The following is a 20,176-nucleotide window of genomic DNA, read 5'->3' as shown; positions in this document are numbered from 1 at the left end:
ATTGTTAGTTCTCTCTGAAGGTGCCTTCACTCTAAGAACACCTTCTGAGAACAGTAAATTCTTTTGAGTTTGGAATCGTGGGATTTCGGGTGAATTTAAGCCGTCAAAGGGGCACTGCTCTTACGCTCTAAAATTATCAATTATGCAACTGCCAGCATTTGCGCCATAGGAGATTGATTTTGCCCCCAAATAGTAAAATTGAATGTGTTTTCTATTCAAAAGGGATTTACTTTTTTAAATTATTAATCTTGAAATCAATGCTCATCCTTCTTTGGAGACAATTCCATCTAGGATGAGTTTCTTCAGATTTTATGGTATGTAATTCCTGGTGTATGATTAACAATATTTTGGAAGTGATAAGTTTGTCTATTGCGAAAGAAAGAAATCAGATAAATGTCTCCAGAGATACTATATTGTACTGGTCAGCAGAAGCGATCAAAGGCATTCCTGAGCGTTTTCACTAAGCGGCATTGTGTATCCAAAGTTTGCCCACTGGGCGACTGCCACTGTATATTCAGCCGGACATTCTCAGGCATCAACTGTGTTTGCTGGATCACTGGGAAATCCATTCTCACACCACCAAACCCCTCACACACAATCAAAACAGGGGAGGAAGAAAAACATTGGAGATATTTTTCAAGCTTTTGTGTAGTTACAGTTTTAGAAGTATATCGGCTCCGATTGCCCTGACGCATATCCTTTAACGTAGAGCAAAATGAATGAACTGAATTTTGTGCTCAATTAAACTGTATGTTTTGTTAGCATTATGTGTGAGCTAGTGTTTAATTTAGCTATATTTCAGTGTTTAGCTCAGGGGTCCTCGAGGACCGCTGTGGGTGCAGGTTTTTGTTCCAACTGATCCAGCACAGACACTTTGACCAATGAGATTTCTACAGAAAACAAGAAGCACCTGACTGCAATCCACTGATTGCACTTGTAGGACACCAGATTGGTGAAAAGGTGTCCTCTTTACGGGTTGGAATGAAAACCAGAACCTACTGCGGCCCTTTTTAGACTAGTTTACCCACCCCTGATTTAGCTTGTACATTTCTGCCTGAAATTCGGCGTCAATTTCACTCAAATGTGCACAATTGACAATTTGGATTGACTTCGAAAAGGATTTCTGATAGAATATTGCATACCAATACCGTTGTTTCAAAATGTCTTGAATTTTCATATTCACATTAACACAGCACAGAAATACACTGGATATGGCCCAAAGTCAGCCTTTAATTTGACTTTATTTATTCATTTTTAAATGTCATCATATTTAAGTTAAGACCTATAAGACTTAGTGAAGACCAAATACTTCAGCACCATCAAGCTTTTTCTTTTCTGAATGTTTTATTTGTTCAGGAACATCAATGACAAATAGTATAAGTAGGAGCGGATCATCGCTAAAATGAGAAAACTGTGGTAATAATTGCTTGGAAGAAAAGTCAAAAGCAAAGACATACCACAACAGGACAATGTAGCTTTAGAAATGGAAGAATCCAAGTGACTAAAAGCCACGTTGAGGTCACAAAATGAATTTGGAACATGATCTCAACTAACGACTCAGTAGCAGGTCAAAGGTCGACAGATATGAACCCTTCAGCACCCTGTGCCCATGAATGAGCACATGACTGTTCAGATATGGACTCTCTGGAACGCTCACTGTAACATCAGCCCGACGTGCCGATGAGTGTGAGGGGCCGAGCATAAAGACTCATAAACATTATACACACAAAAATATGCTGCATGGAGTGAGTTATTGAGCATTTGAAAGAGTTTTTCGGTTATAGGAATGTGAGCAAGGGTGTAGAAGCTTGTGGCTTTGTCAAAGGAATGTTTAATACTCGAGACCAAAAACCAGATTGTTTTGTTGGTGGAATCATTTTACGTTACTCTGACGTCTGATATCTGTTTTTGGTTTAATGGCCACATAGATTTACGAAATAAATAGAGCCTACGTACGGTACCATGCCGTATAACAGAATCCTTCTGGTAAATCTTCTCATGGAGTTCTCCGCTAAACATGTAGGGAATCTTGTTGATTAGCCATGTTGTGAAAGGATACATTCTGAAAAGATTTTGAAAGATTAAGTTTAAACGTTAATAATGTTGTTCATTGTCATTCATTTTCTGTTTTTCAGTCCGACTGTGTAAACTATGTGAAGATCATCCACCACTTCAACCGTACTCACCTATACGCCTGCGGAACTGGAGCCTTCCATCCCACTTGTGCGTTTGTGGAGGTGGGGCATAGGATGGAGGTGAGTTTATCAAAGAACCCTACACACTATTAGCGTATTTTACAAACTATAAGGTGCAACTAAAAGACAGTTTCTGTCATGCCAGCAGTGTGCCTCATAATCTAATCCGCTTTATATCGTGACCGGACGTTTGGTCGCCGGACGTTTGGTCGCCGGACGTTTGGTCGCCCGGACGTTTGGTCGCCGGACGTTTGGTCGCCCGGACGTTTGGTCGCCCGGACGTTTGGTCGCCCGGGTGAATATAATTTTGAGAGCTGGTTTCAACAGTAGATATTTAGATATTAAACTCTCTCTCTCTCATGAATATTATTTTGAGAGCTGGTTTCAACAGTAAACTCTCTGTCATGTTGTCAAACGTCCGGCGACCAAACGTCCGGCGACCAAACGTCCGGGCGACCAAACGTCCGGGCGACCAAACGTCCCGGCGACCAAACGTCTGGCGACCAAACGTCCGGGCGACCAAACGTCCGGGCAACCAAACGTCGGGCGACCAAACGTCCGAGTACCGCTTTATATATGGAACAATATTGGTTAACGATTGTATGAAATGATTGATGATGATTTTTGTCTTCCCCGCTAGGACCATGTGTTTAAGATCAACCCTTCTAACATGGAAGACGGCAAAGGGAAGAGTCCGTATGATCCTCGCCATGATGCTGCATCTGTCCTCATTGGTAATCATCATCATTTCATTTAAAAGGCTTTTATTTTTTATATTCCATTCAAAAATCCTGTAGAGGTCATATTATTTTTGGTCCGAAAAAAAAATTACATTCTGTTTCCAAGGTGATGAGCTGTATGCAGGTGTGGCCACAGATTTAATGGGGCGGGACTTCACCATTTTTAGAAGTCTGGGGAAACGCCCTTCCATCCGCACAGAGCAGCATGACTCCCGTTGGCTCAATGGTTTGTTTTTACTCCAAGTTCACCTTGTTTTCTATGAAAAAAAAACACGTATAACATTGACTGATATTGTTTTGTTTCATGTCTGCCAGAGCCCAAATTTGTTGGCTCCTTTTGGGTCCCCGAAAGTGAAAACCCTGATGACGATAAAGTATTTTTCTTCTTTCGCGAGACGGCGGTGGAGGCTCAAGGGTTGGGAAAGTCGACGTACTCCCGCATTGGACAGCTCTGCCGGGTAAAAAAAAATCTTCTGTGTTCAAAACCGAATGTTCCTATAGAAAATAATGTACGTTTTTTTCCCCGTGGTCTGAAAGCTAAAAGATGCCCAAAAAAATTGTATAATTAAGGGATGTTAGACTTTGGTATTTTCTTTATTTGAAAATGAAACATAAAGTTAGGGTATTCTTATAATGAGGTTAATTTGATGAGTTGCTAACTGACTTTTGAATATGTTTTCATTAGAATGACATGGGTGGTCAAAGAAGTTTGGTGAATAAGTGGACGACATTCCTCAAAACTCGCCTGATTTGTTCGGTACCAGGAGCCGATGGCAGCGATACCTACTTTGATGAGCTACGTGAGTGTAACTCTGATAAATATTTGCTCATTTGAACAAATGAATGTTATTTTCCACCCTTCAGTCAAAATGGATTGGGCGTCTAGCAGCATTGACGGCAACTAAGGAGTTTAATGATTGAAAGAAAAAACATCATTTGTGCATGAAAGGGTTAAGGGGGGCTTGTGAGGTTCTCTTTACTAGTACTATCATCTTATTTGTGCAGCTGCAGGGTCATCACTCAGGTCATTTCTCTAGGCTAGAATGTGATACGTGACTGTGATATCTTGTGGTCGTCCTTTTTTAAGCATCTCCAAAAAAAGCAGATGTAAGTGACAGATTATTTTTACCTATAGCCATATCTTTTTAGCACCTCAAAGAAAATGGTTTCTTCCATTGTCCTTGTGCTGACAAGTTTGAGAAATGAATATGAAATCCCTCATTATCTTGGCTATGTTGGTTTTACCCGGTGGCCCAGTGGAGAGGTGCTTAGAGGTGGTTTCGGCCTTACTGTGTGGAATTTGCCTGTTCTTTCCGGGCTTGCGTGGGGTTTCTCCGGGTACCCCCACATCCCCAAAGCATGCATTCATATGATATCCCTAAACAATGGGTGTCCTATTTATTTGTACAGTAATCCCTCGATTATCACGGTTAATGTAGACCAGACATGGCCACGATAAACGAAAAACCACGAAGTAGGGTCACCCCAATTTAAAAATAAAATAAAAATAAAATAAAATATATATATATATATATATATATTTTTAAACTTTTGCGCTGAGCCCTAGTACCAAGCTTGCGAGTTTCAGTGTAGATTTTCATTTTTTTATGAACTTACAAAAAATGTAATTAACCCCAAAAAATTCCCCCAGAAAAAAAATGCGATGTAGTGAAGCCGCTATATTCGAGGGATTACTGTAATACATCCATATTAAATCTTGTGGTGGCTCAAAAGCCTGTAAACGTATAGTGTATGGTCCTTTCTTTTGAAACCCACAAAACTGCTGTAAACTAGGGTCTTAAAAGGATATCTGACCTGACTGCATGTGGATGTGAAATAGTAGTTAGCTTGTTGGATGTCTCTAACTAAAGAAAGGTAGCAAGACATGGCCACAGGGTGTGTATCTTTCTTTTAACCCTTGACCTGTCAACCCCTTTGAAGTAAGTGTGTCCATCCTTAGGCGACGTATTCCTGCTACAAACAAGGGACAGAAAGAATCCTCTGGTCTACACCGTCTTCTCCACTTCCAGGTCAGACTTTGTTGATGGACAATATTTGGGTGTGCCTTTGAATGTGTGAGGGCGGATGCATTTGACCCACCTCTCCCTATCCCCCAGCAGCAGTGTATTTAAGGGCTCAGCTGTGTGTCTTTACTCCATGAATGACATCCGGAGGGCCTTCCTGGGCCCGTTTGCTCACAAAGAGGGGCCCAACTACCAGTGGGTCCCCTTCCAGGGAAAAGTGCCTTATCCTCGCCCAGGAATGGTATGTCCAAAACACTCAGAACAGACTTGATCATATATTAAATAGACTGTATTTTCTGCACTATAAGGCGCAAACTAAAACACTTCAATTTGCTCAAAAGTGCGCCTGATCGATATTGGTTAATTAGAAAACCACATATTGTATGTACAGACGCTCCCCTACTTACGAACAATCAACTTACGAACAACGGTACATACGAACATGTCTGCAAATTGCGTTTAAGTCCAAAAATGTTCGCAAGTCCAATTTTGTATTTCGCGCCTTTTTCGGAGTAGTACTTCTTTCCGCCGCTAATACCGACGCCTGGCGCTGTGAGAGCTCAGCTCACCCAGCATCTACCTTCTTCTTCGTTGCAATGCGAAAGTGCGTGAATGTAACTCCAGTGTGCAAAGAACCTTTTTCATTTGTATCATCAAATATCTCATGCATCCAATATTGAATATGGTTGGTAAAAAGCTAAAGGCTTCTATTGAGGGAGTTGCAAGGAAGAGGCAAGCCATTTCATTTGAAACGAGTGGCAATAATAACGAAGCTTGATGCGCGTGAGAGTGGTGAGCGTTTCACGGGCATTGAATCGTTCGACCGTCAGTACCATTTATAAACAGAAAGATCGAGCAGCAGGACCCAAATATTGAACGTTGCACAAAGTTTGCAAATCAATTGAATGATGCCATACAGTGCTACCGCATCATTTATGATGAAAAAAAGAAGAAAACTGTGCAATTGTCATTAGGTCGCTTCTTTTGGCCAGTTTCTTATACATAAATCTCTCTCTCTCTCTCTCTACAGTACTGTACATATTCTCTCCATTTTATTAAATGTTTTTTTTTTCAGTACAAACCAATGCGTGTTACTTATACAAGCCTTAAACATACAAATGCACGTATATAAACCTTCAATATACTTATATCGGCCTTAAACATAAATTATAATACAAAATATAGCACTGAATCAACTTACAAACAAATTCAACTTATGAACAATCGCTCAGAACCAATTAGTATAGTAAGGCTTTTTTTCCTAAAAAAAACGACATAGTATAGTATGGCTTTTTTCCCCTAAAAAAACGACATAGTATAGCATGGCTTTTTTTCTTGAAAAACGACATAGTAGAGGAAGGCTTTTTCCCTAAAAAACGACATAGTATAGTATGGCTTTTCCCCCTAAAAAACGACATAGTATAGTATGGCTTTTTTCCTTTAAAAAGCGACATAGTAAAGTATGGCTTTTTTTCTTAAAAAACGACATAGTATAGTAAGGCTTTTTTTCTTAAAAAACGACATAGTATAGTATGGCTTTTCCCCCCTAAAAAACGACATAGTATAGCATGGCTTTTTTTCTTGAAAAACGACATAGTAGAGGAAGGCTTTTTCCCTAAAAAACGACATAGTATAGTATGGCTTTCCCCCCTAAAAAACGACATAGTATAGTATGGCTTTTTTCCTTTAAAAAACGACATAGTATAGTATGGCTTTTTTCCTTTAAAAAACGACATAGTATAGTAAGGCTTTTTTTCCTAAAAAACGACATAGTATAGCATGGCTTTTTTTCTTGAAAAACGACATAGTAGAGGAAGGCTTTTTCCCTAAAAAACGACATAGTATAGTATGGCTTTCCCCCCTAAAAAACGACATAGTATAGTATGGCTTTTTTCCTGTAAAAAACGACATAGTAGAGGAAGCCTTTTTTTCTTAAAAAACGATATTGTATAGTAAGGCTTCTTTTCTTAAAAAATGACATAGTATAGTAAGGCTTTTTTTCTTTAAAAAATGACATAGCAAGTAAGGCTAAGAGAGTCGGAGAATAAATCTGACTTCTGATTCTTCACCTACTAGTTGTTGCTGTGGTCCACTGGCAAAATCATTGGGTCAGAACATGAAGCGGGAATCAGGAGTGAGTTCAATTCCACTCGTTGCAATTCTCAAGTTGTTTATTGAGGTAATAAAAAGGATAAATACAACTTCCAACTTTACTGTGGTGCAGTGGCAAAGACAATGGGTCAGAACTTTAGGTGGACTCCAGTTCAAATCAGAAGTGAGTTTGATTCCACTCTTTGCAATTCTCAAATTGTTTATTGAGGTAATGAAAAGGATAGATATAACTTCCAATCACATCATTTCAGAAGACACTGTGGTCCAGTGGCAAGAACAATGGGTTGAAATTGAAGTTGGACACAAGTTCAAATCTGGAGTGAGTTCAAGTCCACTCTTTGCAAATCTCAAATTGTTTATTGAGGTGATGAGAATGATAAATATAACTTCCAATCATCTCATTTCAGAAGTCACTGTGGTCCAGTGGCAAAGACAATGGGTCAGACAGACCTCAAGTTAGTGGATTTGACTGCCATGTGGGAGATGGGGTTCAAATCCCGCTCTCGTTTGACTAATCACTACACTAGTAGTTCAGTAAATGGGTAATCCTTTTTTCATTCAAATAAAGACTTAGTCATTTTTTTCAGCAAAACAATATTTCCGGTCAGCCTTCGGCTGACCGGAAGACAGTTGGGAGGGGGGGTTCCTGGTGGTGTTCGACAGTCGGCCTTCGGCCGACTGCCGACACCATACAGTCGTTGACTGGCGACACCAGGACGTGAACCCTCGACACCCACGTCGCAGGCAGGTGACTTACCCACTACACCACGAGGCGGCCCGCCTATACATGATTGGAAGTTATAGTTATCCTTTTCATTACCTAAATAAACAATTTGAGAATTGCAAAGAGTGGAATTGAACTCATTCCTGATTTGAACTTGAGTCCACCTGAAGTTCTGAACCATTGTCTTTCCCACTGGACCACAGTGACTTCTGAAATGATGTGATTGGAAGTTATATCTATCCTTTTCATTACCTCAATAAACAATTTGAGAATTGCAAAGAGTGGAATTGAACTCATTCCTGATTTGAACTTGAGTCCACCTGAAGTTCTGACCCATTATCTTTGCCACTGGACCACAGTGACATCTGAAATGATGTGATTGGAAGTTATATCTATCCTTTTCATTACCTCAATAAACAATTTGAGAATTGCAAAGAGTGGAATTGAACCCAAGTCCACTTGAAGTTCTGACCCATTGTCTTTGCCACTGGACCACAGTGACTTCTGAAATGATGTGATTGGAAGTTGTATCTATCCTTTTCATTACCTCAATAAACAATTTGAGAATTGCAAAGAGTGGAATTGAACTCATTCCTGATTTGAACTTGAGTCCACCTGAAGTTCTGACCCATTGTCTTTGCCACTGGACCACAGTGACTTCTGAACTGATGTGATTGGAAGTTATATCTATCCTTTTCATTACCTCAATAAACAATTTGAGAATTGCAAAGAGTGGAATTGAACTCGAGTCCACCTGAAGTTCTGACCCATTGTCTTTGCCACTAGACCACAGTGACTTCTGAAATGATGTGATTGGAAGTTATATTTATCCTTTTCATTACCTAAATAAACAATTTGAGAATTGCAAAGAGTGGAATTGAACTCGAGTCCACCTGAAGTTCTGACCCACTGTCTTTGCCACTGGACCACAGTGACTTCTGAAATGATGTGATTGGAAGTTATATCTATCCTTTTCATTACCTCAATAAACAATTTGAGAATTGCAAAGAGTGGAATTGAACTCATTCCTGATTTGAACTTGAGTCCACCTGAAGTTCTGACCCATTGTCTTTGCCACTGGACCACAGTGTCTTCTGAAATGATGTGATTGGAAGTTATATCTATCCTTTTCATTACCTCAATAAACAATTTGAGAATTGCAAAGAGTGGAATTGAACTCGAGTCCACCTGAAGTTCTGACCCATTGTCTTTGCCACTGGACCACAGTGACTTCTGAAATGATGTGATTGGAAGTTATATCTATCCTTTTCATTACCTCAATAAACAATTTGAGAATTGCAAAGAGTGGAATTGAACTTGAGTCCACCTGAAGTTCTGACCCATTGTCTTTGCCACTAGACCACAGTGGCTTCTGAAATGATGTGATTGGAAGTTATATCTATCCTTTTCATTACCTCAATAAACAAATTGAGAATTGCAAAGAGTGGAATTGAACTCGAGTCCACCTGAAGGTCTGACCCATTGTCTTTGCCACTGGACCACAGTGACTTCTGAAATGATGTGATTGGAAGTTATATATATCCTTTTCATTACCTCAATAAACAATTTGAGAATTGCAAAGAGTGGAATTGAACTCATTCCTGATTTGAACTTGAGTCCACCTGAAGTTCTGACCCATTGTCTTTGCCACTGGACCACAGTGTCTTCTGAAATGATGTGATTGGAAGTTATATCTATCCTTTTCATTACCTCAATAAACAATTTGAGAATTGCAAAGAGTGGAATTGAACTCGAGTCCACCTGAAGTTCTGACCCATTGTCTTTGCCACTGGACCACAGTGACTTCTGAAATGATGTGATTGGAAGTTATATCTATCCTTTTCATTACCTCAATAAACAATTTGAGAATTGCAAAGAGTGGAATTGAACTTGAGTCCACCTGAAGTTCTGACCCATTGTCTTTGCCACTAGACCACAGTGGCTTCTGAAATGATGTGATTGGAAGTTATATCTATCCTTTTCATTACCTCAATAAACAATTTGAGAATTGCAAAGAGTGGAATTGAACTCGAGTCCACCTGAAGGTCTGACCCATTGTCTTTGCCACTGGACCACAGTGACTTCTGAAATGATGTGATTGGAAGTTATATATATCCTTTTCATTACCTCAATAAACAATTTGAGAATTGCAAAGAGTGGAATTGAACTCATTCCTGATTTGAACTTGAGTCCACCTGAAGTTCTGACCTATTGTCTTTGCCACTGGACCACAGTGACTTCTGAAATGATGTGATTGGAAGTTATATCTATCCTTTTCATTACCACAATAAACAATTTGAGAATTGCAAAGAGTGGAATTGAACTCGAGTCCACCTGAAGTTCTGACCCATTGTCTTTGCCACTGGACCACAGTGACTTCTGAAATGATGTGATTGGAAGTTATATCTATCCTTTTCATTACCTCAATAAACAATTTCAGAATTGAACTCATTCCTGATTTGAACTTGAGTCCACCTGAAGTTCTGACCCATTGTCTTTGCCACTGGACCACAGTGACTTCTGAAATGATGTGATTGGAAGTTATATCTATCCTTTCCATTACCTCAATAAACAATTTGAGAATTGCAAAGAGTGGAATTGAACTCGAGTCCACCTGAAGTTCTGACCCATTGTCTTTGCCACTGGACCACAGTGACTTCTGAAAGTTTCAATTTCTAATACATAAATCTCTCTCTACAGTACTGTACATATTCTCTCCATTTTATTATTTTTTTTTTTTCAGTACAAACCAATGCGTGTTACTTATACAAGCCTTAAACATACAAATGCACTTATATAAACCTTCAATATACTTATATCAGCCTTAAACATAAATTATAATACAAAATATAGCACTGAATCAACTTACAAACAAATTCAACTTATGAACAATCGCTCGGAACCAATTGCGTTCGTAAGTAGGGGAGCGTCTGTAATGGAAAACATGGAAAAACATGTTGTTCTGACCCTGAGCTAATGAGAACCACTGTTTAAAAAGCTAACGCCATGTACTGTTAAAGATGAGGAATAATGTCAAATAATATAGGCTGAACGCAAGCATCTTGTGTGGGCTACAGTCAATGATATTTTAATCATTTGCTGCGGGTCAATAAAAAATGACTAGTTGGCCTGCGGGGTGTAGTTTGGACACCCATGGAATAACCTCAGGAACCCTAGCCGCATAAGCAAAATACAAATGCATAAATACTTTGCGGTACTGTGTGAAACGACATTATTTTCTCCCACCGTAGAAACAATGCTTTTGTGTGGCTCAAAATGCCGCATCAGCGGCATTTGCTCCGCAGGCTCTCAGTTTCCTTCCACACATGAACAACCTCCATTGTATAGGCTCCAAACTGTAATTGAATTTGACTTACAGAAAAACCTCTCGTCTCATCATTCATCCACTGTGATGTACAATTAACTGTTTAACGTTTGCAAATGGACTGACAGATAGTTGGCGCAAGGCAGTGGCGCCTCCAGAGATTTTTCTTTGCGGTGGCCAGATGAGGCCACTGAAAATTTGGGGGGTGTTTGGCTATTACAATCTAACATTATACTTGTGAGTGTCAAGTCGCAAACAAATTTAAATGGGGGGCTGTGGCCACCTTCTGGTGGCGCCATTTGCGCAAGGTTCATTCAGCCATCTTCCGTACCACGCATCCTTATAAGGGTTGCAGGGGTTGCTGGAGCCTATCTCAGCTGACCTCGTGCGAAAGGCAGACTACACCCTAGCGTTTGCGGTCGTTTGGTCGCCGGTCTTTTGGTCGCCCGGACCCAAACAACGGGCGACCAAAAGACCGGCGACAAAACAAGGTAAAACAACACGGTCTACGCATCAATCAAAGCCAACAATGGCCCTGAGCAGTTTCACTGAGTGGACGTGTGAGTGTATAAGAGTTTGTATGTACATGCGTTGTCCCTTTAAGAAGCTACGTCAGACAAATTCTTAACAAGTTCTCCATCAAAACACAATAAAAGTACGGGAAATTTTGAGCTTTTCTTTAGCCTAATAATTAATAGGGCATGAAGTATGACTAAATAATAATTCGCAGTTTGTATTTAGGGAATTTGAGCAACGATTTAAATGGTAATTATCAAGAACCTTCCGGGCGACCAAAAGACCGGCGATCAAACGACCGAGTACCACACCCTAGACTGGTCGCCCGTCGGCCGAAAGGCAGCCTACACCCTAGACTGGACGCCAGTCTGCCATAAGGCACACACAACCATTCGCACCCACAATCATACCGCCACAAGTGGTATTCTTCAATTAAAATTTGGAGGGTTAGGTCCAGAACTCAAAATGCTTCAGTTTGCGTTGTTGATCTGTGAAACAATTTAAAATTGCCAATATCATATTCACCACATTGTTTTGTGTGTGTCTGTGTTTTTAAAAACATGATAATGATTGCATATTTCTTTCACTTTCAACAGTGTCCCAGTAAGACTTTTGGCAGCTTTGAGTCCACTAAGGGTTTTCCAGACGATGTGATTCAGTTTGCCCGACATCACCCTCTGATGTACAACCCGGTGTACCCCATGACAAGACGACCCGTCTTTGTCCGAACTAATGTAGAATACAGTTTCACCCAGATCACCGTAGACCGGGTCAATGCTGCCGATGGACAATACGATGTGATGTTTATCGGCACAGGTAAAGTCCCTTAGCAAAAGCCCTCCACACCCCTCGCACAAAGCAAAACATTTCCTGATGGAACTTACACTAGTGTATCTTATCATACTCTTTAGATAAAGGGACTGTCCTGAAGGTCATCAATGTACCAAAAGGGAGTTGGAACAACATGGAAGAACTTTTGTTGGAAGAGCTGGAGGTTTTCAAGGTATAATAATTACAATTATTCACAATTTAACAAGCCACTCCACTGATCTCCTCCATTTTTTAGGACACATCTTCTATCATCAACATGCAAATATCCTCAAAACGAGTAAGTCCAATTTAGGCCTTGGAAGCGTCCCTGAAAAAATAAGCTTTTATTAATGCGTCTCCGTACTCTGTCACTACAGCAACAACTCTACGTGGGCTCCAACACAGGCATTGCCCAGGTGCCCCTCCATCGATGCAGCGTGTACGGGAAAGCGTGTGCCGAGTGCTGCCTTGCCCGGGACCCCTACTGCGCTTGGGATGGGACGTCCTGCACGCGATACCTTCCAAACACTAAGAGGTCTTTGTTGACAACTAGCAGCCCATCGTAGCAATATAGGCACCGTATTTCTCGGACTATAAGTCGCACATGAGTTTAAGTCGCATGAGCCAAGCAATACACAAAGAAGACAGGAAACATATATATATATATATATATATATATATATATATATATATATATATATATATATATATATATATATATATATATAAATAAATAAATAAATAAATATATACAGACATTTTTTATTTTAGCAGAAACAAAGAACAAATATGCGTTAAAGGCTAACTAGGCATTTGTTAATATAAGCATTTTTTCGGATAATTATAGCCTAAACAAAACAACATAACATGCTGGCCAAACTAGGAAAAAAGTGCAACTTAGAGTCCAGAAAATATGGTACATGAAAGTAGCTAATATTTGTGTGTTTAACAACGAGATTTTGTTTTGAAGGCGATTCCGTCGCCAGGATGTGAGGAATGGTGATCCCAATACTCTGTGCTCAGGAGGTAAGCATTTAAGGAAGGCAAATTTATTCAAATAGCACAATTGAACATAGTGGCCACTAGTAGTAGTAAAACCGTCCTGCATTGCCTAATTCATGTTTGAGCCTTCCTCACAAGCAATCATGTATTTTCTTCCGTGCATTTGTCGCCCGCTGCAGACCATCACAAGCACCACGTCGCTGAGAAGAAGCTGTACGGAGTGGAAGGAAGCAGCACCTTCTTGGAGTGCATCCCCAAATCACTTCAGGCCCGGGTCACGTGGACCTTTCAAAAACAACGAGAAAAGCCACGGGAAGAGGTCATCGTCAATCATTATCATGTTGAGCCATTTACCGTATTTTCCGCACTATAAGGCGCAACTACCAGACTTAAAATTTCTCAAAAACTCATTGTGCCTCATATATGGATCAATATTGGTTAATCATTATACAAAATTCTCTTTAGCACAGCTCAATGTAGTTGATGTATAACACAACTCCTAACCACTACTACTACTACAGCTCTATCTAGTGGATGTGTATCCTCCTGACAACCAGGAAAAAAAATGTTGTCCAATCACCTTTATTTTGAAATTCCCAAATCTATGTGAAGTAATTGGAATACTGCAAAAGAAATTTGGTATCATTGGAAAGCTCTGAATGTCCTCTATAGAGCATAAAAGGAGTTAATTGGATTGGATAACTTTATTCATCCCGTATTCGGGAAATTTCGTTGTCACAGTAGCAAGGGGGTGAGGACGCAGAAATAGGAAAGGCATTTCAGACATAAATAGATAGGTAATAAGTGGGTTAATAAATAAATACATGAATAAATATATAAATAAATAAGCGTGTTGCTGAAATATATATATATATACATACATACATATACACACATATATATACATATACATACACATACATATACACATATATATATATATATATATATATATATATACATATATATATATATATACATATATATATATACATATATATATATATATATATATATATATATATATATATATACATATATATATATATACATATATATACATATATATATATATATATATATATATATATATATATATATATATATATATATATATATATATATACACATACATACACATACACATATATAAGCACACATAATGTGATTGGATGCACAGGGTGGGAGATATTTAGGTTTACAAATGTCCTCTACACAGGACACATTTGAACTACTGGTAGTCAGGAGGATATCACAATGTTAGTAACAGGCCAAAGTGGATTATTTATTTATTTTTTATAGTATTTAACTCAGCCAGTGAGTGAGTGTCTAGCTTTCGCATTCAATTCTTGGATGAAACTGTGAAAAAGAACATTAATCATGAACGTTCTCCCATCTCCAGGTGCGTCTGGACGATCGCCTCCTGCAAACAGAACGAGGCCTCCTGATTCGCCGTGTCCTGAAGAAAGACGCGGCTGTTTACCAATGTCACGCCATGGAACACGGCTTCACGCAAACCCTGCTTGGCATCACTTTAGACGTCATCCAGTCCACCTCCTCCAATCTCCCTTCTGAGACCCCCTCCAGAATGGAGCCCCGGAGTGGGGGAGGACCTCTAGTGGCCAACCCGAAGCTCTGGTATCGGGACTTCATGCAGCTGGTTGACCATCCCAACTTGAGCACCGTGGACCAGATTTGCGAGCAAGTCTGGGCCCGCAGGAATCCCGCTGGCGATGTAACGGAGAAGAAGATTCCCCCCCAGGGGAGGGACTCCACAGCTCCCGGCCCCTCTGTCCGGCCTGCCAATAAGAAATGGAAGCATCTTCAGGAGCTGAGGAAGGGGAGAAACCGGCGGACCCACGACGGGAAGCAGAACCCTCGGGCGCCACGGAGCGCGGGCGAGTAACGGCAACCAGAAAAAGACGAGAGAGTGGAAGAACTGCTTCAAGTCAAGTGTTTAGAAGAGACTTCAAGAACGTTCAAAGATGCAGTCAGACAAACACACACGCTGCGCCTCGTCTATTGTGTATATTTATCTGTGGATTCCCTTGCATGTGTTGAGTTTGGTCCCACATTCATCCAGCACGATCCCATCACAACGTGCCATTATTGCGTTGAGGGTACGTGAACCACCACCGTTCGATAGCTACTGTATAAATCAGGGGTGTCAAACGTGCGGCCCGTGGGCCGGAAGTGGCCTGTTAGGTGGTCCGATCCGGCCCGCGGGGTTGTTCTAGCTCATTCCTACTGTACGTACATAATTAAATGTTTTCCTTTCTTCGACAAGGGCACCGCAAAAACAGATGTTTGTGAGTTGTTTGATCAAGTGCGTGCACTACGGCACTTTGCTCAATTTCCAATCCGCAATCACATTCAGTCATTCGCCCCCTGCTGTCAAAACGGTGCCTTCAATGGCAGCCAACAGGTTAATAAGGAACCTTAAAGTGTCCCAAAACCAAAAGGAAGTCACCTGGGAATGCTCAAAAATCAGCAGAAACTGACAAACGAACAAGAAGCATCATTTAACTTTTTGGGCCAATAAATAAACTGGTCTGGTCCATATGAGTTCTAGTTAGCATTAATATGACCCGCCAATCAAACTGAGTTTGACACCCCTGGTATGAATCCATGCACACTCGTTTCCCGGTATCTTTAGCACCACAGCGAGCGGGCCACATTTAGTGGGTCTTTTATCTTGTGAGAAACATCACGTTATTTTCAGAAACTAGATGATAGTGTGAACTCTACGCCATCAAAAAAGGATAACCTTTCTTCACCTCTAAAGACTTACATAACAAGTGGTGTTGACATGACAAAGGTTTGGAGACGCAACTGGAATATATTGTACCTCTACGACTGGAACGTCACACGTGCATGCAGAGAGATGGACTACTTTGTGTGACTTTTTTTTCCCACTAGACTCTTTCAGCATCTTTTTTGGTGTCATCACATTATGTCATCATTACAACGAGGTAGACCAGCAACACAGCCGTCGAGTTTGTGGAGAAATTCCTTTTGGCACACATTTCAGTTAGATGCAGTCAGAATGAAATGACATGTCAAGTTAGGTTAATCATGTGTTATTATATATAACCACTCCGCAGTGAGGAATGGGGAGGAGGGAGAAACTACTGTGTTTTTAACAATGATAGCAGGAGGAAAAAAAGTGTTTATTCAAGGGTGACTTAAGAAATTCAAGTGGGTATTGGCAGACATGAGCCAGACTACACTCCACCATTTTAATAACCATGATGAATTCGGGATGAAATTCACAATATCCTTGCTGAGATGTTGCAGCAACCAATGAGGAATCTCAAGAGCATATTTCAAGAATGCATTGATCCAGGAAGACGTCGTAGGAAGGACGTGATTTGAGGTTCTCCTCCAAACAATTTTAAAAAATGGGAACAATTTAAATGAATATATGTTTTTCGATTTGTCTAAATAGTATGTAAGTTATTATGTTATAGTAACGACTTTGTTGAACCTCGCTCTAATTTGATATTTTTATTCTTTGGGTTTTGTTTTGTTTTTTTCCTGAAATGGAAAATGATACCCAATATGACAACTCCTGGTTGTGGGCTATAGTACATTATCTACATTAACGTTATCATTATTATATTTATGAGTGTGACTATGATTTTATTTTTATTGCAAGCGGTACTTCATGGCCTCGCTCTTTTTCAGATGTTGTTGCATTTGTTGTATGTGACGAATAAAAGATGCAAATAATATTAGCGATTTTCTTTTAGACTTTTTTCTTTAGAACCTATTCGGCCCTTGACTTGTTGTCCTCTACTGCCCTCTTGTGGTTTGTATTTGTACCAGCATGCGCTCCACTAGACGGACAGATGTACTGCTGCGTGAAATCGCTTCACATATTCTTATTGTTTTTGTTGGTGATGGTTATATTGTGCTTATTCTGCGAAGTTTGCGTGTTTTCGCACTCTCATAGGTTCCTCCAACATCTCCAAAACGTGTGTGTTAAGGTATAAAATCATCTTTTTTTTTCTTTCTGCGCCCTGTGATTGACTCTTGACATTAATTATTATTTACACAGCTTCTCGAGAAGAAAGAAAACTTATAATTAAATTGATTTTTTTACACTACTATTGTGACAACCATTGGCGGCCATCGCGGCTTCACTACATCGCAGATTTTTTTCTGGGAATTTTTATTTATTTAGATTATTATTATTTTTGTTGATAAAAATGTGAAAATTCACACTGAAACTCCTAACCAGAAGCCACTCTTGCTACTATGACTCAGCACTAATGAAAAAAAAACTTCTTATAGAATAGTTTTTGTAATTTAAAGTGTGTTTTCATTCAAAATATAAATGTATCATAATGGAAAAACAAGCTAATTGAGCAAAGCCTTGAAGCCTTCACATTTAATTATTACACAGATAGAGAAAATAGAAACTATGTTTTTTTAAATGACTCACTTTGCTGACAAACAGTTCATTATGGCGTCGACAACCTGCTCCTTTTTGGCCGTTTTGGTTACATTCTTGATGTTTCCCAGCAGTCTGCGCTCGTTGAGGAACTGAAACACACACTGGAACAATTTCTTTTTAAACATAAAGAGCTATAAGTAACGCAATGTAGCCAATTTGTTTGCAAACATTTTTCTGTCTCCATCCACGTGGGGCTACATCACGCGAACCAAACATGATCCCGTCAAAAAGCACTCTTAAAATGAGAACTGGGGCTTAGAAATCCCCAATTGACAACGTACGGAATGTGCTGCATTGTCCTGTAAGAACTTTCTCAGGTCTTTCTTCGGTAAATCGACATTTCTGAGCTCCCATTCCTGGCTCATCCGCCATTTTGAAGGTTGGCGGGGGCAAATTGAACTCTGACCTCGGTCATGCGTGTTAAAAATAGAAACAAAAAATAAATTGTTTTCATAATAATGTGTATTAGACCAATATGGAGCATAAAATAAAAGCATTAAAAAATATTTGTTGTGTCTATTTTTTTGTGCATTTCACATCTACGCATTCAGTATTGCTACGTCTGAATTAATCCAACTGTCAATAACTATTTTATGGCTATAAAACCTTTACTGCAGCTACAGCTGCGACACATAAAAAGCATAAATAATAACCTCATACAATAGGAATATTATTTAGGAATATAGCCACATTTTACTCACCAAAAATGCTTTTTATTTGTATACAAAATCCATCCTCCTTTCTTTCCTCCTTCTTTTCTATCACCATTGAAGCCAATGCTGAAAGTCGAGCCTGTTCTGGCATATTTTTTTTATTCGATTTAGGGCTGAAAATGTCCAATCCTAAAATAAAACAATAAATAAGAAAGAACGCAAAAAAAGAAAAAAGAATGAAAGCATGGAAGAATGAAAGCCAGAAAGCAACGTACAGCAAGAGAGAAATTAAGAAATAAATAAAAAAAGGAATGAACAATGCGAGTGTTGAGTCCTCAAAAATTTTAACATGCATTTTTTCAAAAAGTGGATTGCAAAACCAAATCAAAAGAGATGTGAAATTAAACGTCACTCCTGAATTTCAAAACTGTGGCACTAGAATTCAATTGCATTTGGCAGCATGTGAAGGAATGACTCAAAATCCCATCCTTCACCGTGTCTTAAAAACAATGTTAGTTTTCCTCTAATAACCGAATGATGAGGTGCCAAAATCCACCATAAAACAAAGATCAAACATGGAGATTGCTTTATTTGTAGAACAGCAACTCTTTGATGCCAGAAAACAATAGGTCGCTTCAAGATTATTTGGGATTGCTAATGACAGGCCAAATGTAATAACTCAAGTGTGCCATCTGCTTTTTTTGAGAGCATCCAGTGGTAAATCAGGCTAAAATTTCCACACACTGTAAAAGACAACAAAGATGAGTAATGATCACAACAAGTGAAGTTCATCACTTTTCTGGATTAGATGCAGAATCTTTCCATTGCCCCGATGCTCTTATAAGTCACAATTTCAATCTTTTTTTTTTAAATAGTCACACAACAATGGGCCGTATCCCGATTTAATTTTTTTGCGTGCACAGAGCAGCTTCCATCGAGTTGGGTGTCCTGACAGAATGTCTAATGAATAATGCTCTGTATTAGTGAGACTGCAACAAATCTAATTGCGGTGGCATCAAAGTTGCCATATCCAAACAACTTTGTCCCCATTTTGATTTCCCTGAAGATAAATGGGGCTGAACACATGAAATTAATGAATCAAGTGTCCTTAGTTGCTTTCCATGGCGTCTTATTTTTGACTTTCCTATGAAACAATCTGTTTCTTTATCACCACTATTTCTTCTTAAATCAATGCAACTTTTGGCTATGACATTTTTTTTTTTATCATCAAAGGAGCAAGTAGTAATATTATCACCAATATAATAACAAGGTATGTAGAATATGCTTATTTAGCCTAAGCCATGTAATTTAAAGATTCATTAGGAAACAAATGTTTCTTATGTTACTATTTAAAAAAAAAGGATCTTAAAAGTAAATTGACAATTTGTCATGTTTCGCCTCGGGTGCATAGCGAGACGAAACCCAGGAAGCAAGAAAGTGCCAAAAATGACCAAAAATAATCATACAAAAACAATAAACATGGGGACCAAAATGGCGACTAAACTGGAGGAGACGCACATTGACGAAGAGAAAAAAGCATGACTTACATGACGGGGCAAAACACAAAACACAGGGTAATATTCACACAACCAGACATCCCAAAACATAGCGTTTAA

General features: G+C 39.3%; 1 protein-coding gene and 1 long non-coding RNA gene across 7 annotated transcripts in view; one reads left to right on the top strand and one right to left on the bottom strand.

The window, feature by feature from the left end:
• The window catches only part of sema3b (sema domain, immunoglobulin domain (Ig), short basic domain, secreted, (semaphorin) 3B), a 108,290-nt gene extending 91,108 nt beyond the window's left edge, over nt 1-17,182 (top strand). For all 4 annotated transcript variants that reach the window (XM_077609979.1, XM_077609973.1, XM_077609966.1 and 1 more), the window contains 14 exons: nt 2,136-2,255; nt 2,836-2,929; nt 3,042-3,161; nt 3,251-3,393; nt 3,621-3,735; nt 4,896-4,965; nt 5,056-5,200; nt 12,233-12,452; nt 12,548-12,639; nt 12,703-12,744; nt 12,824-12,981; nt 13,417-13,472; nt 13,628-13,767; nt 14,851-17,182. In XM_077609979.1, the coding sequence (XP_077466105.1) occupies nt 2,136-2,255; nt 2,836-2,929; nt 3,042-3,161; nt 3,251-3,393; nt 3,621-3,735; nt 4,896-4,965; nt 5,056-5,200; nt 12,233-12,452; nt 12,548-12,639; nt 12,703-12,744; nt 12,824-12,981; nt 13,417-13,472; nt 13,628-13,767; nt 14,851-15,354 (2,019 nt within the window). In that variant the 3' untranslated portion in view covers nt 15,355-17,182. The remainder of the gene's footprint in view (nt 1-2,135; nt 2,256-2,835; nt 2,930-3,041; nt 3,162-3,250; nt 3,394-3,620; nt 3,736-4,895; nt 4,966-5,055; nt 5,201-12,232; nt 12,453-12,547; nt 12,640-12,702; nt 12,745-12,823; nt 12,982-13,416; nt 13,473-13,627; nt 13,768-14,850) is intronic.
• LOC144082728 (uncharacterized) lies at nt 14,794-20,176 on the bottom strand. 3 transcript variants are annotated; one of them, XR_013303328.1, is made up of 5 exons: nt 20,108-20,176; nt 18,609-18,749; nt 18,189-18,313; nt 17,896-17,996; nt 14,794-15,247 (listed from the first exon to the last, which is right to left on the bottom strand). It is a non-coding gene; the product is annotated as an uncharacterized LOC144082728 (long non-coding RNA). The 3 variants fall into 3 exon arrangements; XR_013303325.1 differs by having other exon boundaries at nt 18,189-18,308; XR_013303327.1 differs by having other exon boundaries at nt 18,189-18,308; nt 18,609-18,699; nt 20,108-20,129.

The sequence above is a fragment of the Stigmatopora argus genome, chromosome 1 (genome assembly GCF_051989625.1).
Source record: "Stigmatopora argus isolate UIUO_Sarg chromosome 1, RoL_Sarg_1.0, whole genome shotgun sequence".
Classification (NCBI taxonomy): domain Eukaryota; kingdom Metazoa; phylum Chordata; class Actinopteri; order Syngnathiformes; family Syngnathidae; genus Stigmatopora; species Stigmatopora argus.
The sequence above is the reverse complement of the archived record's forward strand: the minus strand, read 5'-3'. Positions and strand labels throughout refer to the sequence as shown.